Source organism: Caloenas nicobarica, chromosome 21 (assembly GCF_036013445.1).
Source record: "Caloenas nicobarica isolate bCalNic1 chromosome 21, bCalNic1.hap1, whole genome shotgun sequence".
In the NCBI taxonomy this organism is placed as follows: Eukaryota; Metazoa; Chordata; class Aves; order Columbiformes; family Columbidae; genus Caloenas; species Caloenas nicobarica.
In genome coordinates this window covers 2,901,180-2,921,145 of record NC_088265.1, presented here as the reverse complement: position 1 = coordinate 2,921,145, position 19,966 = coordinate 2,901,180, and the positions used below count along the sequence as shown (strand labels likewise).

Below are 19,966 nucleotides of genomic sequence, written 5' to 3'. Positions count from 1 at the left end.
AGGCTCTGCACACAACAGAGCTTTTATCTGCTTCAAGGCTAGTCTTCTGCCACTCCGGGTTAGTTAAACTGCGAGTAGCTCACTGCCACTTGTACCAGCCTTAAGACCATTTCTATCTTCTTGTCCTTCTCCAAATCTGTAGCTAATCATCCCTTAGGACAGCTCATTCCCTGCCTGCCTCCTCCAGCTTCTCCCCACCACCCTTCTCTGCAGCAGGGTCAGCTGTCCCACTCTCAGCCCCTTTCCAACTCCTATCTCTTCCTTGGAAAAGCAACACTTGGTGTGACTCACGGCCACTGGGGCAGCAAGTGCCAGCACAGCAGTGACACACACCCAGACGCATTCTAATCCTTAAAACCATCAGCTATCGCCTGCTGGAGACCAGATGTTTCAGAGGACACTGCAGCCTGCTCCAGAGTAATGTATATCCTGGGCTAGGCTGTGTACAAAAGTCAAAGCCTGGCCCCAGGTGAATCACAGTGAGCAGGCAGTGCAGCTTAACTAAGCCAGGGGAAGGCAAAGCCAGCCCAGCACTGCAGGATGAGTCCTGCCAGCCCAGACAGCAGCCACGTTACCCAGCTGCCCACCAAGGAAAGAGATTTCCTATCTGTTCACAACATCAAAGCTTAAAGCTCCAGGATTCTGTCCACAGTACATGCCAGAAAGACTTACAAGCAACTACTCCAAAGGCAACAAACAGAGTTTTCAATCCTCAGAGCCCTCCCACAACCTGCCAAAGGTCCTACACCATCACAGTCAATCAGCCACCAGACAGTGGCATGTCACCTGTAGTGCTTGGGTCAGATGAAAAGCCACTCAAGCTAAGGTGGGGATAACAGCAGACTTAGCCCAACATCCCCCGACCCCAGACAAAGCAAAAGCAGCACCAGGAGCAGTCCTAGGGTCTTGAGCTCTTTTACAGAAGCAGGTGAGGAATCAGGAATCAAGCAGGTGAAAGTACAGGAAAGCAAAAGCAGAGGCAAACAGAGAAACCAGCTCCTGGTGCTGCTGCCCTATTTATAGAGCAGCCGTGTGAGCTCTGGGAGCTCCTGCCCCCATCGCTGGATACAGCCATGCGATGCACCTGGGCCCTTCTCCTGCCCTGCCAGCTGCCCCGGCTGGGGGCAGTCAGCGCCAGGGGATGACAACCAGCCCAGACCTTTGTCACTTGACAGCTCGTCCTCCCCCGGTCCTGCAAGCACAGTCCGTTCCGGCACACGCGAGGCGAGGGGTGCACCCCTGGGGGTCCCGAGTCCCGCACGCAGCCAGGGCGACCCCGCGACCGCCTGGCTACCGCAGCAGGGACCCTCTGTGGGGTGCGGGACCCCCGGGTGAGGCTCTCCCCGAACCGGGCTGCGGGCCAGAGGTGCCGGGCAGGAGCCGCCCCCCCGGCCCCGGCCCCCCCAGCCCCCGCCGGGCGGGCCGGCAGGGCGCACGGCCCCTTTCGCTTTCGTTTCTCCGTGCGGGGCCACCCCCGGGCCAGCCCAGCTCCGTACAGCCCGGTACAGCCCGGCACACCCCGGTACAGCCCGGCACACCTTAGTCCGGCTCGGCACGGCGCAGCTCGGCTCGGCCATGCCGCAGTTCAGCGTGGCGGAGTCCCGGCGCTTTGGGGATCAGTTCGTGCAGTTCCTGCGGGACACGGGCCGGGAGCAGGAGAGCCGGCGGGACGAGCTGCGGAGAATCTACACCCAGGAGTTTCGGGGCAGGTGAGAGCCCTCGGTCAGAGCCGGGCAGCGTCGTGTGGGACGGTCCCCTCAGCCAGCATCGTCCTTTCCCCCGGCCAGCATCACTGGTCCCCAGCCAGCATTGCTGGGGGTTCAAGTGGGGTGTCAGGCCAGCTCTGGCCAGGAGCTGGGTGTGAGGGTGGCACTAGGGAGCAGCTGGGGGGCTTCGGGGACCCTCCTTCATCACCTGCTGGGGTGGGATGGAGTAGCATGTGCTTTCCAAGCACCACCTGGACTAGTTAAAACTCAAATGCAGGGGCTCTGCTGTCTCCAGGCACAGAGAAAACAGAGCAGCGTTGCTGGGGCAGCCTGTGTCCCGCTGGGCTGCAAATGCAGCAAGAGGCAAAGTTGCCTCTCCAGACACCAGCCCCGCATCTCCCCAGACCCCTCCATCTCGCCACAGCCCTATTGGGATGTTCCCCGGCTGCAGGGACCCCCCAGCAGCTGCCTGGGCACGGCCTCAAGCACCAACTGCCTGCCATGCTTCACCCAGCTGACACGGGTCACACTGGCCCCTGTGCAATGTCACCGCTGTTAATCATTGGCAAAGTGGGGGTTCAGCCTGCCGGTGGGTTGTGGGACGTGTCCTGGGGTGCAGGAGGAGGTGCCTGGGGAGGTGTTGCTGCCGGGAGCGCTGTGGCTGTGCCTTGGATGACCCCCACTGGGGCTGTGCCAGGGGCTGACCCCTCTGGACAGCCTCTTCTGTCGAGGATATGGGGACAGGGACACCTCCCTGCCCTGCTGCTGCTTGTGCATTGGCAGGAACAGAGACTGTGTGGTTGTCAGGGCCAGATGGTGATGCCGTGGCACAGCTGGCACTGCCATGGCACAGCTGGCACCGCCATGGCATAGTTGGCACCACCATGGCACAGCATAGAGTTGCTGGAGTGGCCTGCAGGGATGTAAGCTTTGCATGAGGCCAGTGAAAAGCCTCAGTCCTTTTCCCTCTGCCTTCCACCCCAGTGCAGAGGGGACTCACCAAGTGCCCCCCTTCACCCTCCTGTCCTGCTCGCCTCCTCTAAGCTTCCTCTGCCACAAGCAGCCCAGCCTTGCTCCAACCCACGCAGAAACCTCCCTCTCTTGTCTGCGCAGGACCGACATAAAAACACCCAACTTCTCCTGCGTCTTGTACGCGCTGAGGGTGACTCACCAGGCGCAGGTGTATGGAGCATCGGTGCACTTCAAGAAGGTGAGGGCTGCCCTGGGCTGGGGTAGTGGCTCTTGCACCCACCAGGACTGGCCCTGTAGGAACTCCTGGCAGGACACTGAGGCCATACTGATGCTGGCTGCTCCTTGCAGGTGAAGAAGCGTGTGGTGGTGGCAGACCAGTACCGGAGACCCAGGACGAATGCAGAGACGGTGGTGTCCGCGCCTGGCTCAAACCAGCAGCCCAGCTCCACTCCACAAGTGCCCCAGAGCCATGCCAAGAAGTGGTATGACCAGCAGCACCCTGCCCACAGACCACAGACCCCCGCCCCAGCTGGGAAAGCCTGAACCCTCCCTTCCCGCAGGGCTGAGTTCATCCGTGTGAAGCACGGGGTGGACATCGTCTCAGAGCACGACCGGGGCAACGGGAACATCCGCTTCACAGTGGTGCCCGGTGAGCCCCGGACGGTCACCGTCCTGGTGCAGAACCGCGGGGCGGAGGCCGTGACGCTGCGGCGGTGCCAGCCGCGCCGGCAGGCGCGGGAGCTCTCCTTCACGGACGAGCAAGGGGCGACGCAGGGCCAGTCCCTGCTGCTGCACCCAGGTAGGGTCCCGTCCCCTGCCCTGCGCCCTGCGGCGCCGGGGGAGATGCAGGACCCAGCTGTCGCCTCTTTGCCTCGCAGACGGCACGTACCCCATCCAGGTGCGGTGCCTGACCACCTGCAATGGGTACTTCCATGCCGTGCTGGTCTTCGAGTTCACCAAGGAGCCGGACGAGCCCTTCAGCATCAGGCGCTACATCGCTGCTGTCGCCGAGAGCCAGCTGGCCAAGGACCTGGGCCCCTCAGCGCCTTTCCAGCCTTACCAGGCCAGCCTCCGGCGCCCTGTCACCGTCATCACGGAGGATGGCATCCCTCCTGACAGGTATGTGGCAGGGTCACCTGCTGCCATCCTGCACGGAGGGCCCTGGCCTGTTGTCTGGCTGGGACAAGGCTCAGCTCCTTGAGACCTGGCTGTCTGGCACCCCAGGACGGTGCTTCATCCCCATGCGATGGCTGGTGACAGCAGGGTTGGGGACACTCTGCTTGCCAAGGCCACGGGTGGTTGTAGCCTGGGGGCAGCCCAACCCTGCAGTACCTGTGACACCGCTGTCCCCTCTGCCCAGCTCGCTGAAAAACGAACTGGAGAGGGAAATCCCTCTGGGCACCTACCAGTACGCAAAGAGCCTCAAGGACACGATCCTGCTCGGACCCAACGCCAAAGGCAGCTCCAGCTGGGCTGCCATGCGGTCAGTGCCGAGGGCTGGGGACACCACCACCCAGCCCTGTGCCTCCCCCCCGCTGCCCCTCAGCTGGGGTGTCCCCGGGCCACGGTGACATCCCTGCTGCCCGCAGGTCGCTGCTGGAGGCCCCTCTGCAGGCTGACAACTACCAGCAGAAGTTCCAGCTGCTGCTGCACCTGGAGGAGATCCAGATGGAGGTGGACATCCGCCGCTACGACATGCAGGATGTCACCATGGTGCAGGACAGGGGGCTGCTGGTCCTCGATGTGCGTAGGGGGAGCTGGGGAGGTGGGAGGGGTGTTGGGGCTCCCCAGGTGCCCCCATCACGCTGGCCATTCGGCACAGGTGCCCGGCGTGGCCGAGAACCGCCCGTCCGTGCTGAAGGGCGACCACCTCTTCGCCAACCTGAGCAGCGAGCGGGACCACTCCCCGCTCATCCAGTACAAGGGCTACGTGCACGGCGTGGAGCTGGAGAAGGTCAGGCTGGGCTTCTCCTCCAAGTGAGTGGTGTCCAGCCCCAACCAGGCTGCCAGAGCCCCGGCAGCACCGCTTGGAATGGGGGAGCGTCCCCGTGCCCTGCTCACACCACCCTTTTCCAGGCTGCAGAAGAAGTTTGTGAACAATCTGAAGTTTGACGTGACCTTCACCTTCAGCCGGCTGCCGCTGCAGCTCCAGCACCGGGCTGCAGTCCTGGCCATGCGGCGCGGCTTGTCCAGCCTCCTCTTCCCCACCGCCTCCTGCCACAAGTCCCTGTTCCCAGGCACCTTCCAGCCGCGGTGAGTCCCTGTGCCCGTGGGACGGGAGGGGACAGGGGGACGGGAGGGGATGGGGACCCGGCAGGCTCAGCCTCTGCTCCCACAGGTGGTTCGACCGCAAGCTGCAGGCGAATGAGGAGCAGTGCAGAGCTGTAACGCACATCGTGACGGGGATGTCCAGGCCAGCCCCATACCTCATCTTCGGCCCCCCTGGGACTGGCAAGACGGTCACCTTGGTGGAAGCCATCAAGCAGGTGAGTGGCTGGTGCGCAGGTCCAGCCTGGGCATCGCTGCCCACCCCAGCCCATGGGGCTCAGTGCCATCGCCCTCTCCTCCCACCCAGGTCTGGACGTGCTTCAAGGACGCCCGGATCTTGGCCTGTGCCCCTTCCAACAGTGCCGCAGATCTGCTGTGCCAGCGCCTTGTCAAGGACATTGCCCCCCGGTACATCTACAGGCTCATCGCCAGCTCCAGGAACTACCAGGAGGTGCCTGCTGACATCAGGGTAGGTCCCTGCCCCTCTGTCCCTGCATCCCACGGCACATCTGGGCTGGCAGCCCCTGGGAAGAGCAAAGTCCCACCGAACGCCCGTCTTTCAGCCCTGCTGCAACTGGGATGATCAGCAGAGCTGCTACGTGTACCCAAGCAAGGAGCACCTGGGGCGCTACCGGATCCTCATCACCACGCTGGTGACAGCAGGAAGGTTGGAGGACCTGGGATTGTCTCCACCACCTGCAGCGGGTGGACCCGGGGGCTGGATTGCAACAAGGCTGGGTGGGCAGGTGCGGTGGGGGTGTGTGGAGGAGGGTGCGCAGCAGGGGGGACCCCTCCTCTGCGGGAGGATGAGGATGAAGGCAAGGGGAGGAAGGATGGCCAGCCAGGGCAGGCACGCTGAGGCAGCCTCGCTGCATCTCTCCCCCAGGCTTGTGTCAGCCAACTTCCCCCCAGGGTATTTCTCCCACGTCTTCATCGATGAGTGCGGCCAGGCAGTAGAGCCGGAGAGCGTGATCGCCATCGCAGGTGAGTGGTGCCCGGCTGCTGTCATGAGGACCAGCAGGTTGGCCAGAGAGGTGGTGGATGCCCCATCCCTGGAGACATCCCAGGCCAGGCTGGACGGGGCTCTGAGCAACCTGAGCTGGTGCAGATGTCCCTGCTCATGGCAGGGGGGGCACTGGATGAGTTTTGAAGGTCCTTTCCAACCCAAACTATTTTGTGATTCTATGATCTCTCTGTGGCTTGGCAACCCTCCTGTCCCCTGCTGAGCTCTCCCTCTGCCCAGGGCTCCTGACTGCTGTGGACCAGGAGACCAACCCCAACGGGGGGCAGCTGGTGCTGGCAGGAGACCCCCAGCAGCTGGGCCCTGTCCTGAGGTCACCGCTGGCCATCGAGCACGGCTTGGGTGAGCGGGGAGAGGGATGGGAGCGCTGCTGGTACGCAGGGGCCGAGCAGCCTCACGGGGAGCCACAGGGTCTCTCTGGGCACAGGCACCTCACTGCTGGAGAGGCTGATGCTGCACAACCCCCTGTACAAGAGGTCGAGCGGAGGATACAACCCACAGTTCGTCACCAAACTGCTCTGGAACTACAGGTGGGGATGGGGACAGCATGGGGACGGCGACGGGCAGGGATGTGGGATCTGTGCCTGCACCCCAGGCTCTGACAGCCCTCAGCATCCCAGCTGGTGCGGGAGATGGGAACGCACCCGCTGTCCTGGGTGCATGTGGCACCCACCCTGGGCACTGTCCTGCCTCTGCCAGGTCCCACGAGGCCATCCTCAGGATCCCCAACGAGCTCTTCTACGACAGCGAGCTGAAGCCCTGCCAGACCGACGAGCTCGATGTCCGGAATATGTATTGTGCCTGGGATGAGCTTCCCAAAAAAGTGAGGGAGGCAGCAGGCAGGTGACCTTGATGGGGAACCCCCAAGCCGCAGGCAGAGCAAAGCCCCACGCTCTCCAATCCCCAGGGCTTCCCCATCATCTTCCACGGGGTTTGCGGGGAAGATCGAAGAGAGGCCAAGAGCCCCTCGTTCTTCAACACGGCTGAGGTCGAGGTGCTGGTCCACTACCTCCAGAAGCTGCTGCAGAGCCGGGGCAAGCGGGGCTGCCCCAGCGTCTCGCCCAAGGAGATCGGCATCATCTCTCCCTACAGAAAGCAGGTGAGGGACAGGGCTCTGCAGGCAGGGGACGGGCAGAGACCTCCCCAGGGCACAGGAGGCACTGGGATCTATGGGCAGCCCTGGGGCTGGCACACGAGGACAGCTGGGTGGTGGCTGGACCGTGCTGTGTGCCTCCTCCCAGGTGGAGAAGATCCGGAAAGCCATCACCTCCCTGGACCCCGTCCTGCGGAAGCTGCCGGACATCAACCTGCTGAAGGTACGGTCCAGGGTGCAGAGGGGACAGGAGCCCACCCCACCGTGGGCAGAGGGAGCCCCGCCAGCCCCAGGGGTGCTCCCCAGCCCCTCACCTGCTGTTCCCCGCAGGTGGGCTCTGTGGAGGAGTTCCAGGGCCAGGAGCGCCGCGTCATCCTCATCTCCACCGTGCGCAGCTGCAGCGAGTACCTCCAGCTCGACCAGACCTTCAAGCTGGGCTTCCTCAAGAACCCCAAGGTACCGTGCCGACCCGAGCAGCCCCATCTCCCCTGGCACCCCCTGCACCCCTCTGGGTGAGGCTGGGGAGGGGGACAAGGCGCTGCTGCGGAGTAAAACCCTCGCTCCTGTTCCCTTTGCAGAGGCTCAACGTGGCCATCACCAGGGCCAAGGCTTTGCTGATCGTGGTGGGGAACCCAGCCGTGCTCAGCAAGGACCACCACTGGCAGAGGTGAGCCCTGCCCGCTGCAGACGATGCTCATGAGCTCCTGCCTGCCCTCCCCTGCTGCCCGCGGACAAGCCCATGGAGACAGCGTGGCCAGTGCCACCTCCTGCCCTCACTCCTGGCTCTGCACCCACAGGTTCCTCAGGTACTGCAGGGAGCAGGGCGGCTACACGGGGTACCCCTACGAGGAGGAGAGCCCGGCGGAGGATGAGGATGGCCTCGCCGCCAACCTCCACGCGCTGCACCTCGGCAATTAGCAGCCAGGTGAGCAGAGCTGGGAGCTGCTGGTGGAGCCTGGCGGAGCAGCAGCGCCACGGCCATGCTGCACTGGTGCCAAGCCAGGGCATGGGCTCGTTTGGGGAATACGGTTTAGTGCCAGTGTTGGGTTAACAGTTGGACTCGATGATCTTGAGGGTCTCTTCCAACCAAAATGATTCTGTGGTTCATGTGTGCGAGGGGCGCAGGGACATCTCTCCTGGAAGCCGAGTAGCAACTGCCCCATGCAGTGAGTGCAACAGGGCTCAGCACACGACCTCACTTAGGGGCTGACTCTGCCATGGGGTTTCTCTGCAGGAAACCCATGTGGGAAAGGAGGAGAAGCCCCACAGAGCTCCAGCACCCCTCAGCCTGCCCCTGGCCTGCAGCAGCCGCCTGCTCCCCCCGGCCTTGGTCCCGGGGTGCTCAGAGCACCCCGCATCCCTGCGGAGATGGGGCTGAGCCCCCCAGGCAAGGTGGTCCCGCTGGCATTCACAGCAGCCTGGGGCTGACACCTTCCTGTGCAGAGGGGACTGTGCCAGTGCTGGGCTGGGACCACTCTCCATTTTAATCAGTTTTTGGCACGGCAGTGGAAAGCCAATTCTTTGTGACTGGTCTTACCACTCAATAAATGTCTTATGCGAGCGTCTGGCCTCCGAAGAACACCGCTGGGTGCCTAGGGGAGCTCAGCGCTGCCGTGGTGGGTACGGGGGCGCGGGCAGGGACCCCACCAGGTGCAGGCTGCTGGGGTCTCCCTGCAGGCAGCTGCCTGGCTGAGAGCTGGCACGGCTGTGCAGGCACCCTTTGTTTCCCTGAAATAAACGTTTAGAGAAAAAATAATGTATTGATGTCAAGTCCTGGGCCCTGCTAGCACAGCTGGAGTTGCTGGAGCAGGGACAGGCTTGCTGCAGCCCTGCCGTGTCCTGCTCCAGGATGGTGACAGAGGAGGGATGGTGACAGGAGGGACAGCTCTAGCAGCGACTGCAGTGCCTGTTGCTCTGCCAACACGGACCTGGCACGGCCAGGCAGCTCCCACCCAGCCCTGCTCACGTAAGCTGCTCGCAGGGTCTTACCCGACCATGTGGTGATGAGCCCTGATCCTGCACCAGCAGCTGATGCAAGAGGGGCTGGGGGGGCCAAACAACCCCCCCCCCACCCTGCAGCACATGGGTCCAGTCCCCAGGCAGCAGCCTGGAGCAGCACGGGGGCACGAAGGACAGCCGGAAGGATGCTACGCAAGCAGAGTTACAATCACTGAAATCCCAGTTTGCATTTATTCTCCCAGTTAGGCAGTTCGGTTTACCGGTGCAAAGTCCGTGACCAACACACACTGGAAGAAGGCGTTACTGGCGGAGCTGGGCAGAGGCGCTGCCCCAGCGCAGGTCCCGGGAGCAGAGCAGTTCTGCACACAGACAGGGCTGGAAACGGCCCTGGGCAAGTCTGTATAAAGAGCCGGTGTGTGCCCACACGGCCAAGGGGAGCGGGCAGAGCACCCGAGGGTGCAGCAGACCCTGCACACGAGCTGTGGGCAGCAGCCAGGGGCACCTCCTGCTTCTGCAGCACCTGCCGGGAGCCGGGGAGGGAGAGCGAACACCGCAGCAATCCCCATGGGAGAGGAGAAACCAGGGAGATCGGTACAAAACGGGGCGACGCGGAGAGCTACGCAAACACCCGGCCCACAGCGAGCAGCAGGGACTGAAGGCACTGGCCTCTCACAGCCCTGGGGTGACACAGGGACACCCCACGGGCTCGGGTGGCAGCTCTCGCGCGGAGGGTTGGGGGCAGGTATTGGCACCGTGAGGTCCCACGTCGGCCGTCTGCCAGCGCTCCCTCCCCGCGGGCGCAGGCAGCGGGCGCAGGCAGCGGGCGCAGGCAGCTGCCTGCTGGCCCGCCGGGCTGCTCACAGCAGCGGGCAGCCCCGGCGCTTCTTGTTCTTCCGGACCTGCAGACCCGCACGGGTGGCCATCTCAAAGACCTCCCGCACGCCCTCCTTCGTCTTGGCCGAGCACTCCAGGTAGCCAAAGGCATTGATCCTGTTGGCCATGTCCCTGCCCTCCTCGGGCTTCACTGGCTCCTGGAAAGTGTTAAAAAGAGGGTTGGGAAAAGCACAGTGACTGCCCTTGGGGCATCCAGCCCAGGATTCACATGGCAAAGAAAGATGGGGACAGACTTTTGAGCAGGGCCTGTTGCGACAGGACAAAGGGTGATGGTTTAAACTAAAGGAAGGAGATTCAGGCTGGACACGAGGAAGAAATTGTTGCCCCCGAGGGTGGTGAGAGCCTGGCCCAGGTTGGCCAGAGAGGCGGTGGCTGAACCATCCCTGGAGACATCCCAGGCCAGGCTGGACGGGGCTCTGAGCAACCTGAGCTGGTGCAGATGTCCCTGCTCATGGCAGGGGGGGCACTGGGGGTGCTGGGAAGGTCCCACCAACCCAAACTATTCTCTGATTCTATGAAAGGGGAGCCCCAGCGAGGTGGCACAGGAAGAAGCAGATGCTGGCCAAGGCAGCAGGACCCAGGACTGTCCCCAGGGCTGTCCCCACCTGCTTCATCTTCGCCAGCTCCCGCCGCGTGTGCTCGTCGTTCCGCAGGTCCTTCTTGTTCCCCACCAGGATGATGGGCACGTTGGGGCAGAAATGCTTCACCTCCGGCGTCCACTTCTCGGGGATGTTCTCTGCAAGGAGCACACGTGGACCCCCCTGAGCTGAGGGGCTGCTTCCCCACCAGCTTCCTCAAACCTGCAGGAATCAGCTCTGGGCTTTTCCCAGGGGAAGGGGGGAGCTCACATGGGGGATTCCCAACACCGGGGGGGTGGCCAGCAGCAGCACCCAGTCCTGCAGAAGCCCCAAGCCCCCCCTCGTGCCCTGGTCCCTACCAAGGCTATCGGGGCTGTCAATAGAAAAGCACATGAGGATAACGTCCGTGTCCGGGTACGAGAGGGGCCGCAGCCTGTCGTAGTCCTCCTGTCCCGCCGTGTCCCACAGGGCCAGCTCCACCTGCGACGGGAGAGGGATGCAGCTCAGCAGGACGGCAGCGAGCAGGTTTATCTTACTCAGTTATAGCTATAGAAAGGGTCTGGAGCATCTTTCTGACGAGGAAAGGCTGAGAGAGCTGGGGCTGTTCAGCTGGAGAAGCTGAGAGGGATCTGATCAATGGGATCGATATCTCAGGGTGGGTGTCGGAGGATGGAGCAGACTCTGCTCAGTGGTGCCCAACGCCAGGGTGAGGGGCAACGGGCACGGACTGAAACGCAGGAGGGTCCATCGGAACACGAGGAGAAACTTCTTTGCTGGGAGGTGCCAGAGCCTGGCCCAGGCTGCCCAGAGCGGCTGTGGAGTCTCCTGCTCTGAGACATTCAAACCCGCCTGGACCGACCTGTGTGATCTGCTCTGGGGACCCTGCATGAGCAGGGCTGGGCTGGGGATCTACAGAGGGCCCCGCAACCCCAGCCAGCCCGGGATTTTGTGATACAGTCTTTCTCAAACTCAGGCAGGTTCAGGGTGATCCAGAAAGGTGGGAACCGTGGGGCTCCCCCGGCGCTGCGGGTGCGTCTGAGCCGTGCGGACCAACCCATGTGGCAGCACCAGGTGGCGGCACCGCCAGTGCGGGGCTGAGGGGACAGGGACAGCTCCAGCACCCCGTGACGGTTCTTACCTGCTTCCCGTCTACCTCTATGTCGGCGATGTAGTTCTCAAACACAGTCGGTACATAGACCTCGGGGAACTGGTCCTTGCTAAACACGATCAGCAGACACGTCTTTCCACAGGCACCATCTCCCACAATCACCAGCTTCTTCCTGATGGCCGCCATCGCTGGGGGGACAAGAGTAGGGGAGTGGGACAGAGCAGAGAACCATAGAATCATTTCGGTTGGAACAGACCCTCAAGATCATGGAGTCCAACCAATAACCCAGCCCTGGCACTGCCCCATGTCCCTGAGAACCTCATGTCCGTCTGTCCAGCCCCTCCAGGGATGGTGACTCCAGCACTGCCCTGGGCAGCCTGTTCCAATGCCCCACAGCCCTCTGGGGAAGAAACTGTTCCCAAATTTCAGATTATAAATTCCTCAGGGCAGACCCTGTACTCCAGATTTCACCCGGGCATGCTCACCGGCTCCCAAGTAATCCGATCAGCAGCAGGAACACACCAAGCCGAGCTCTCAGAGGTCTGGGCAAGCACAACCTGCACGCCTGGCACCCGGCACTGGGCTGGCCCCGTCCCAGCCCATTTGACAAAGGAGCCTTTGCCACATAACGACCGAGAGCTGATGCTGGCACCGGCAGCAGGAGAAGCTGCCAGACATCACTCAGCAACAGAGCTGAAACCTTGCAGTAAAGCAGGCTGCTTTCTGCCCCAAGTCAAAAGGATACAGTCCTGCAAGTTAAACTATGCCTTTGCATCCTTGAGTTTCAAAAGAAGATGACAGCCGAGCCTGGGAATGGCGTGGGACAATGCCATGAAACGCCTGCCATGGCATCTGAACAAGGCACGAGAAAATCGGCGGTGCTGGGATCACGTCCCTCCCCAACCCCTGGTCCAGAATCTCTTTCCCATCCCCAGCTCCTCAGATGCTTCACCCCAAAGAGCTCGACCCGCTCCCTGTGCACCCGCAGCACATCACCCGCTCGCTGTCCCTGCAGAAATCCCGGGTGAGACGCACACCAACAGCTCAGGGTTTAATCCCTGGAAGGGCGCAGGCTGCTCTGAGCGCTGGGGGAAATGACAGATGACCAGAAAACTGCTCAGGAAGGCAGGGATGCTCCATGTCCTCCAGCCAGTCCTGCTCCTCTCCAAACCCCTGTGCTCAGCGTGGCGGGCTTGGAAGGGACAGTTTGTGCTTGAAGCATCAGGGAGATGCAGAGGAAAGAACCGTGCGGGAAGGATGCTCACACCTACATGAATGCGCCGAGCTGCAAGTGCTGGGACCAGTTTGCACTGGGATCATGCTGGGAAGGCCTGGACATGGCAAACTTTGCATTTCACCAGGACACTCACATGGAGCCTTAACGAAAGCCCAGTGCCTGTCCCCTCCTAGAGTGATCACACCCACACCCTCCTCTGAAATAAAAAGAAGGAAAAGAGAAAAACCCAAGCAAGGCTGCATCATAATTAGCTGCAAGAGAAGGATTAAGAAATTAGACTCAGTGGCTGACTTGCATTTCAAAAGCAGCCTGAGGAGAGTTCCTCTCATCTGCATACTTAGCAGGTCAGTGCTAAGCTCCTGCCTGGAGGAAACCCTGTCCCCAGGGCTGTCCCCAGGGCTGCCACACAAACCCTGTCCCCAAGGCTGTCCCACAGACGCCTGGGAAGTCTCAGGGACCACCACAGCTCTCACAACTCCAACTGCCCAACACACCGTGCGGCTGGGGCAGGAGAGAGAAGGTTTCACCCAAATCTGGGCCGGACTCTGCCGTAGCCCCAGATCTTTGTAGGTGACATGCACTTTGGCTCACAAGCCAAAGCACGAATAGTCCATGGCTGCTGAGTGCTGTGGAGCCATTAATAAAAATAGTAAACTCATCCCAATGAGACATGATATGTGTGTGATGGAGCCAGATAAAAGGGCTGGAGGAGTCTGTTGCTTCCTGCCCACTTGAAGAGAGGATTCTTCAGCTCTTGAGGACAGCATATCCCTGGGGACATAAGAAATGCATCACCCCCCTTGCAAACCATGCTTCTCATTTGACCAAAGGCTCGTCCTCTTTCCAGCCATCACCTCCGCAGCACGGAAAAATGAGAGCTCGTGGGCCAAAAAAGTCTGTTTACTTAGAAAGTTCCTTTGCCACAGCAAAATGTGACTTGCTGCCTTGCGGCTCCGTATCTCAAAGACATACAGAGGAAGAAAGGTGGTGTGGGCTGCAGTGCTATCTAATCCCCAGAACACAGAAGGAGACATATCTGCAGCTCAAAGAACAGAGGATACCCAGGGAGACAAACGCCCGCTTCAGACAGACAGACAGCGAGATCTGCCCGTGCCCAGTCTGCTGGACATCGGACCTAAACAACAACAACCGGAGTGTCCCGGCCCGGTGATGCAGCCGTCCCCCCCGCCTGCACGCTGTCCCGGCTCCAAACCGAGCAAAGTCCCCGCACCCAGAGCTCCTTCCCACGGCCTCCGGTGTCCACCCCGCCCCGGGACGGCTCCCGAGCCCGGCGTGATGCTGAGCAGTGACTCAGAGGGCACAGGCACCGTCCCCACCCAAAATCACAGTACGGTTCATTCCATTACTCACGAGAGCAGCCCAGAAATAGCCCATTACTAATGTAGAGCTGGCGTGCAAAGCAAGCAGGACGAGGAGGTTGCGAGCATCACGCTCCGCAGTGGGTGGCTGGGCTGCCCCGGCCGTGTCCTCGTCCCCTGAGCCAGCCAGCGTGACACGAGCACCCGATGCCGGTGGCACTCTGCTCGGGGGACATCAGTTCCTCTGCCAGGGATGCTCTGTCACTCAGCAGGACGAGGCCAGTCCCTGGGACCTTGCACTGTTCCCAGATTGCGAGCAGATAAGAGAGTGGAAAATACGGAGACGGTTTGAGGAGGATAGCTTTGCTACAAGTGCTAGCAGGCCAAATGATTAAAAGGACACAGTCGCTCACATCAGACGCGGAAATTCAGATTTTAAACTCTGCTGAGCATTAACATCCCGAGTTACAGCAAAGGCTGCCCAGCCAGGCTGGCAATCCAACCCGGCCCAGACAGCACCCGCGGGCTGGGAGCACCAGCAGCACTTCAGGTGCCTCACTGGAGATGCCCGTGCCCAGAGATAACGCAGGGGAGCAGCGACTGTGCTGGCAGCTCCCGCAGAGCAGCGCCGGGTTTGGTCTGTGCCCCAGTCCCAGCAGTGCCCGCGGTGACCACACCGGCTTCATCCTGAGCAGGCAGCTCCTCCAGCATGCCAAGAAATGGTAAAATGAGGCCAAATTGCTCTGCTCTGCTTTCCAAGCAGCTATTCTAAAGCCATCACCATAAAACCAGCCAGGGTTCCAGGACAGCCCTTGCATTATTGGCCTCCCCCAGCTTTGTGCCTCAAAATGTGAAGTTCCTGCTGAGCAGGAAATAGGGAATTCCTCTGGCAGCAGGATGCGGCCGTCAGCCAGTGTCTTGCTGCGGGATCTCAGGAAACAGCAGGGAAGGACGGTAACGCTTTGAAGAAGGCTCAAACAAGGGACAGAACCCTTTCAACAAAGTTCTTTGGCGAGACTTGAGCTCCCTGAGCCAACAGAGGGGTTTTGTTCTAAAGCAGAAATTCCCAAGCGCTGCTGCTGTCGGCCGCGCCCTGGCTGGACCTGTCACGCCGCCTATCAGCAAAATCAGATGAATTTCTGTTCTGCCCACAGCCCTGGCCAGAGGCACAGCCCTGCAGGCAGGGCTGGTGGGGACTGAGCCGTGCTGGGAGCAGCCCTGTCACAGGGACACCCCCAGCTCCCCACGGCCCCCGGGGGTTCATAGTCCCACTATGAACAAAACGCCCTTATCCCTAACGAGCAGAGGAGAGCGGAGCAAGGAAGGTCAAGCCTCCAGCAGCACTCATGCAGCGATAGCATTGCCCTGGTGATCTTGGTCAGAGACAGGAGAACAGAGCTGGGGCTGGTGTTGACAGGACAAGGGGCGATGGTTTGAAACTAAAGGAGGGAGATTCAGGCCGGACATGAGGAAGAGATTTTTGCCCCCGAGGGTGGTGAGAGCCTGGCCCAGGTTGGCCAGAGAGGTGGTGGCTGAACCATCCCTGGAGACATCCCAGGCCAGGCTGGACGGGGCTCTGAGCAACCTGAGCTGGTGCAGATGTCCCTGCTCGTGGCAGGGGTGGGATGGGTGAAGGTGCCTGCCAACCCAAACTGTTTCATGATTCTGTGATTCCTGCCTTGCAGAGCTGTCACCAAGCATCTCCTTACAGGCTGCCTGTCAGATGATGAGAAAATATTTCTCTGTCCTAGCAGCTTTCTGGTTGCTCCCCCGAGACTGGAGCTCAGGGAACAGCCAGCCTGGTACGTGCAGCCCCATCACCCCACAGCCCAGGCACCCATCCAGAACCCCCTGCACCAAAACACAACCACAGAAGGAAAAAACACCTCCTTCAACAGACAGATCTTCCTGGCATTGCTGTGTCTTCAGCTCAGCTAAACTTTGCAATGGTTTAACAAACAAAAGCATCCAAGTGCTTGGTCGGACTGTTTTGATTTAACTCCTCTTTGGGAAGGAGCTGGGCTAATGCAAAACAGACCAGGCTCAAGGTTAGAACCGCCACGAGGCATGTAACTGGGTTTTAAAACCCTCCAGACACAAACCTCAGGCTGTGCAACATGGATCACAGACGAGACCCAAGGGAGCTCGCAGCATCCAGAGTGCACAAAACACCAGCAGGGAGCACAGAAGATGTTTTCTAACCAGCGCAGCCAGGGACGAGCTGTCTCTGCTTCTAAACATGGCCGTGTGTGTGCACAGGGCTGCTGCCATCGGGCACGCCAGGCGAGGGCACCTCAGGACAGGACCCCGCAGAGCATCCACCGGGCAAACAAGAGCCACTTTGGCCACCCCCAGGCCACCAACCGAGCTGCCAGGGCATGGGGGGGACCTCCCCTCCTACCCCACCAACAGGGCAAGCAGCACAAGCAGGGACCCCCCCCAAAAGTGTGTGTCAAGGCAGCAGCTGCCCCCAAAGTAAAGTAATTGGAATGAGACTGAAAGTGTTTGGGGACAGAATGACAGAGGCACACGGGTCATTTTTGTGAATTAACCAGCAGAAAGCCCTGCAGTGCTGTTTCACAACAAAAACAGTTTTAAGTTGGTAGGACTTGCTGGCACAGCTGGTGCAATCAAAAAGAAAGTGAACTTCCAGATGAAAATCTGGCAGGTACACCCATCAAGGGGAACTTAATTTGCTGAGACGTCTAAGTCACAGCAGCACAGGACAAGTGTCCTGGCAAGTGGCTCGGGTATCAGAGGGACTCTTATATAGAAGCAAGTTCCAAAAAGGGCTTGAAGTGAAGAGCGATGCCAAAGGGAAATGCGCCGGCCAGGGCAGAACTCAGGCTCCGAGCTCCTGGGCTGATCGCAGCTTCGAGCCCATCAAAGCGCCGCCGGTTTTGGCAGAGCAGCAGCTGCGACTTCAGGCTCACGCACCCCCTGGGCAGGCCAAGCTGTGCCTTTCAGCTGAGAGCAGTGTCCAGCTCACGCCACCGACCATCGCTGACACCCAGAGCACGACCCACACCCACCAGCAACACCAGCACCCGCTGCTTGGAGCCTTCCCATCCCACCTGCCCTGCTGCCAAATCCACCCAGCACCGAACACCCAGGACAGGAGCTGTATTTCCCCCCGGGAAAGCAGCCTGAAGCTTTTGCTTAAGACCTAGACCTGCAAGATCCAAATGATCATGAATATAGGAGCTCAAACTCAGTGATTTTAGATCTTACAATTTTTTTTCTAAAGTTGTGAGCTATTCTTTAGGCAGCCTGGATTTATAGCACGCTCCAGCACAGCAGTGAAGGGCAACTGCCCCGATCCAGACTCAGAGCAGAGCGGCTTGTTTTCGTTGCTAAATCCCACAAAAACATCCACAAGCAAACACAGAGAAAGGGACTTCGAACAGAAGAATTTTAAAGCCCAGACAAGGCTTGAACCACAAGTGCTTGCACTTTGTGGGAAAACGCCGCCTGCCCTTCGTCTCCTTTTCCAAAAGACATCTTGCCACGTTCTTATTTTACCTCCCACAGAAGCGACAGCCTTCCCGCACTCACGGCCGCACAAGTGTCTTGCTGAAAGCTCCAAATAACATGCCACAATCTCAGCAGATGCCTGTCCTTGTGCAAAGCCTGACTGCTGCTGCCCCAGAGCCAATCAATATTTGCTAATACATTCCTTACTTTTCATGTCAATACGCCTCTCCAGTGTAAACAGCAAGTTAGGAGGTGAGCCTCGTTAAATGCTCCCGATAACCTGTTGGAAGACAGTGACTTGGCTTATTTTCCACTTAAAAAAACCTGTTTCCCTAGAGAAGCTGTAGCTGTCAGGAACATGGATTCAATTTAAGGTCCATAAAATCCCACACAGCCTTTAGCTATACTACTTGGAGCCGAGAAGGAGGAGCTGAACATAAATTAAAACTGTGCGGACACCAAAAAGCACTTGGAAAAATGAAAATAAAATGCAACTGGTCTCAGTGAAATACAGACAGCCAAAGCCTCCTCATCTCTGGTTTCACAACCTGATCACTTTGCTGGGGATGCAGCAGAGCTCAGCTCAGCCGGGTCCCCGTCCCCAGCCCACCCCCCGTGCAGATGAACCCCACAAAGCGGCCCCTGGGATCACGCTGCCGCTTTCCCAGGGGGTACCGAGAGACTGAGGGTGGATTTAGGGGGTTTGGTTGCTGCTGGGAAGACTTGGCTGCCTGATTGTTAGTGCTGGAAAGGGCCGCGCAGTCATGGTTTTGGAATGCTCCCTTGCTCCTAAGACATTACACAATTATTTCTCCTCCCCTCCGCAAGCCCCCCTAATATAAATGTTTTAAAATGAGCTCAGCAGTAAGCAAAGGGAACTTTTTTCCTTTTTCTGAAGAAAACACAGAACGGCTACTCCGTGACCGAGGCCGCACGTGAGGACGCTACTGGAGCAGGGGGATGTGAGGGGGGATGTGAGGGGGGACGGTGGGACGGGGCAGCAGCCCCCAGGCTCTCAGCCCAGCCCAGGTCGGTCACCAGCTGGGGGACAGCAGGGACCCCTGTCTGGGCAGTAGCCACACGTCAGGACCCACAGTTCAAGGCCACCCTTGCAGGACAACCCGTGGTGGCCAAACCACCACTGGCCCATCCCAACCCCACACCCAGGGACCCCACCCACCCATCCATCCCGCCCCACCCTACTGCACCCCACCCATCCCGGCCAGAGCACCCACCTCCCATGTCCAGCTCCTTCACAGCACCCGAGCGCTGACCCCCCCATCCCACCAGTGCCAGTAACCCCAAACCCCACCAGTAACCCCAGACCCCACCAGTAACCCCTGACCACACCGGGTCCCCCAGACCCCACCAGTAACCCCGCACCCCCTCTCCCCTCCACCCCAGCACTGACCCCAGGGTCCCCCAGCCCCCACACCGCTCAGCCCCCCAGGCCCCCGCCCCCCGAGCGCTGCCCGACCCAGCCCGCACCTCTCTCCGCCGCTGCCCCGGTCGCGGTCCCGGTCCCAGCTCCGGTCCCAGCTCCGGCCCCGGCTCCGCAGCGGCTCGGGCGGTGCCGCCCCGTCCGGGGGCCGCCCGCGGAAGGCGGGGCGGGAGCGCTCCGAGCCGCGCTCAGCTGAGCCGAGCCCTGCTGAGCCGAGCCGAAGGGCGGGGCCGGGGCCGTGCCCCTTCCCCGCGCAACCCCCGTGGGGCCGCAGCCAGCCTGGGCTCCCGGAAGGGGGTTTGTTTGTTTGTTTTTTTTCGTTATTTTAGGTTCCTGACGCCAGGCAGGATGGGGGGCGATCCCGGCGCTCGGCTCCCAGAGCATCCGGAGCTGCCAGGAAGGGCTGAGCTGCTGCTCCCAAACTCCCCTCCCAGGTAGGACCAATAGCAAAGACCACTCCGTGCTTTGCCTCCTAGCCAGGAATCCTCTACCATCACCATGGGAGCCCTTCTCGAGGAGACACCTCTCCCCGCCATGAGCTTTATTTACGGCAACGCCAAAAGCCACCACTAGCGGAAGCAAATCCCAGCAGCCGAACCCCATCGCACCCCTCCTGCATCCCCCATGTGCCACCCAGCCGGCTGCTCCGCTCCTTGGGGAAGACCCTGTTTCCCACCATCGGAAACAGCCGGGGTGTGAGGGACGTGCCTTGTGCCAGGATCTCAAGTCCCCTCTGCAGGGGTACTGATAAAGGAGGACTGTGACACACCGTGCCCCACACCAAGGTGACACCCTGGGGTCTCCTTTCCTGCTCTGGGCTGTAGGAAAAGGAGGACCAGGCTGCTCCTTCCCACAACACCCCAGCTGCAGGGCTGGGTCCCTGCCAGGGAGAGGCA

General features: G+C 60.6%; 2 protein-coding genes across 3 annotated transcripts; one reads left to right on the top strand and one right to left on the bottom strand.

Annotated features, from left to right (window-relative positions):
* The first annotated feature begins 1,532 nt into the window (after nt 1-1,532).
* MOV10 (Mov10 RNA helicase) lies at nt 1,533-8,394 on the top strand. The gene is made up of 22 exons (XM_065649692.1): nt 1,533-1,709; nt 2,820-2,916; nt 3,027-3,160; nt 3,239-3,477; nt 3,557-3,797; nt 4,039-4,161; nt 4,268-4,421; nt 4,501-4,655; nt 4,755-4,931; nt 5,017-5,164; nt 5,254-5,415; nt 5,510-5,613; nt 5,833-5,930; nt 6,190-6,309; nt 6,395-6,497; nt 6,667-6,790; nt 6,875-7,066; nt 7,209-7,283; nt 7,391-7,516; nt 7,639-7,727; nt 7,858-7,985; nt 8,295-8,394. Exons 1-21 carry the CDS (start codon nt 1,576-1,578, stop codon nt 7,976-7,978), a joined length of 2,916 nt encoding a protein of 971 aa, XP_065505764.1. The 5' UTR covers nt 1,533-1,575; the 3' UTR covers nt 7,979-7,985; nt 8,295-8,394.
* Nucleotides 8,395-9,221: 827 nt separating this feature from the next.
* Nucleotides 9,222-19,237, bottom strand: RHOC (ras homolog family member C). 2 transcript variants are annotated; one of them, XM_065649274.1, is made up of 6 exons: nt 19,118-19,237; nt 17,837-17,909; nt 11,630-11,787; nt 10,851-10,971; nt 10,519-10,649; nt 9,222-10,050 (listed from the first exon to the last, which is right to left on the bottom strand). In XM_065649274.1, the coding sequence occupies exons 2-6, from the start codon at nt 17,841-17,843 to the stop codon at nt 9,877-9,879; spliced, it is 591 nt and encodes a 196-aa protein (XP_065505346.1). In that variant the 5' UTR covers nt 17,844-17,909; nt 19,118-19,237; the 3' UTR covers nt 9,222-9,876. The 2 variants fall into 2 exon arrangements, with proteins under 2 accessions (XP_065505346.1, XP_065505347.1); XM_065649275.1 differs by lacking the exon at nt 17,837-17,909.
* Nucleotides 19,238-19,966: the final 729 nt, after the last annotated feature.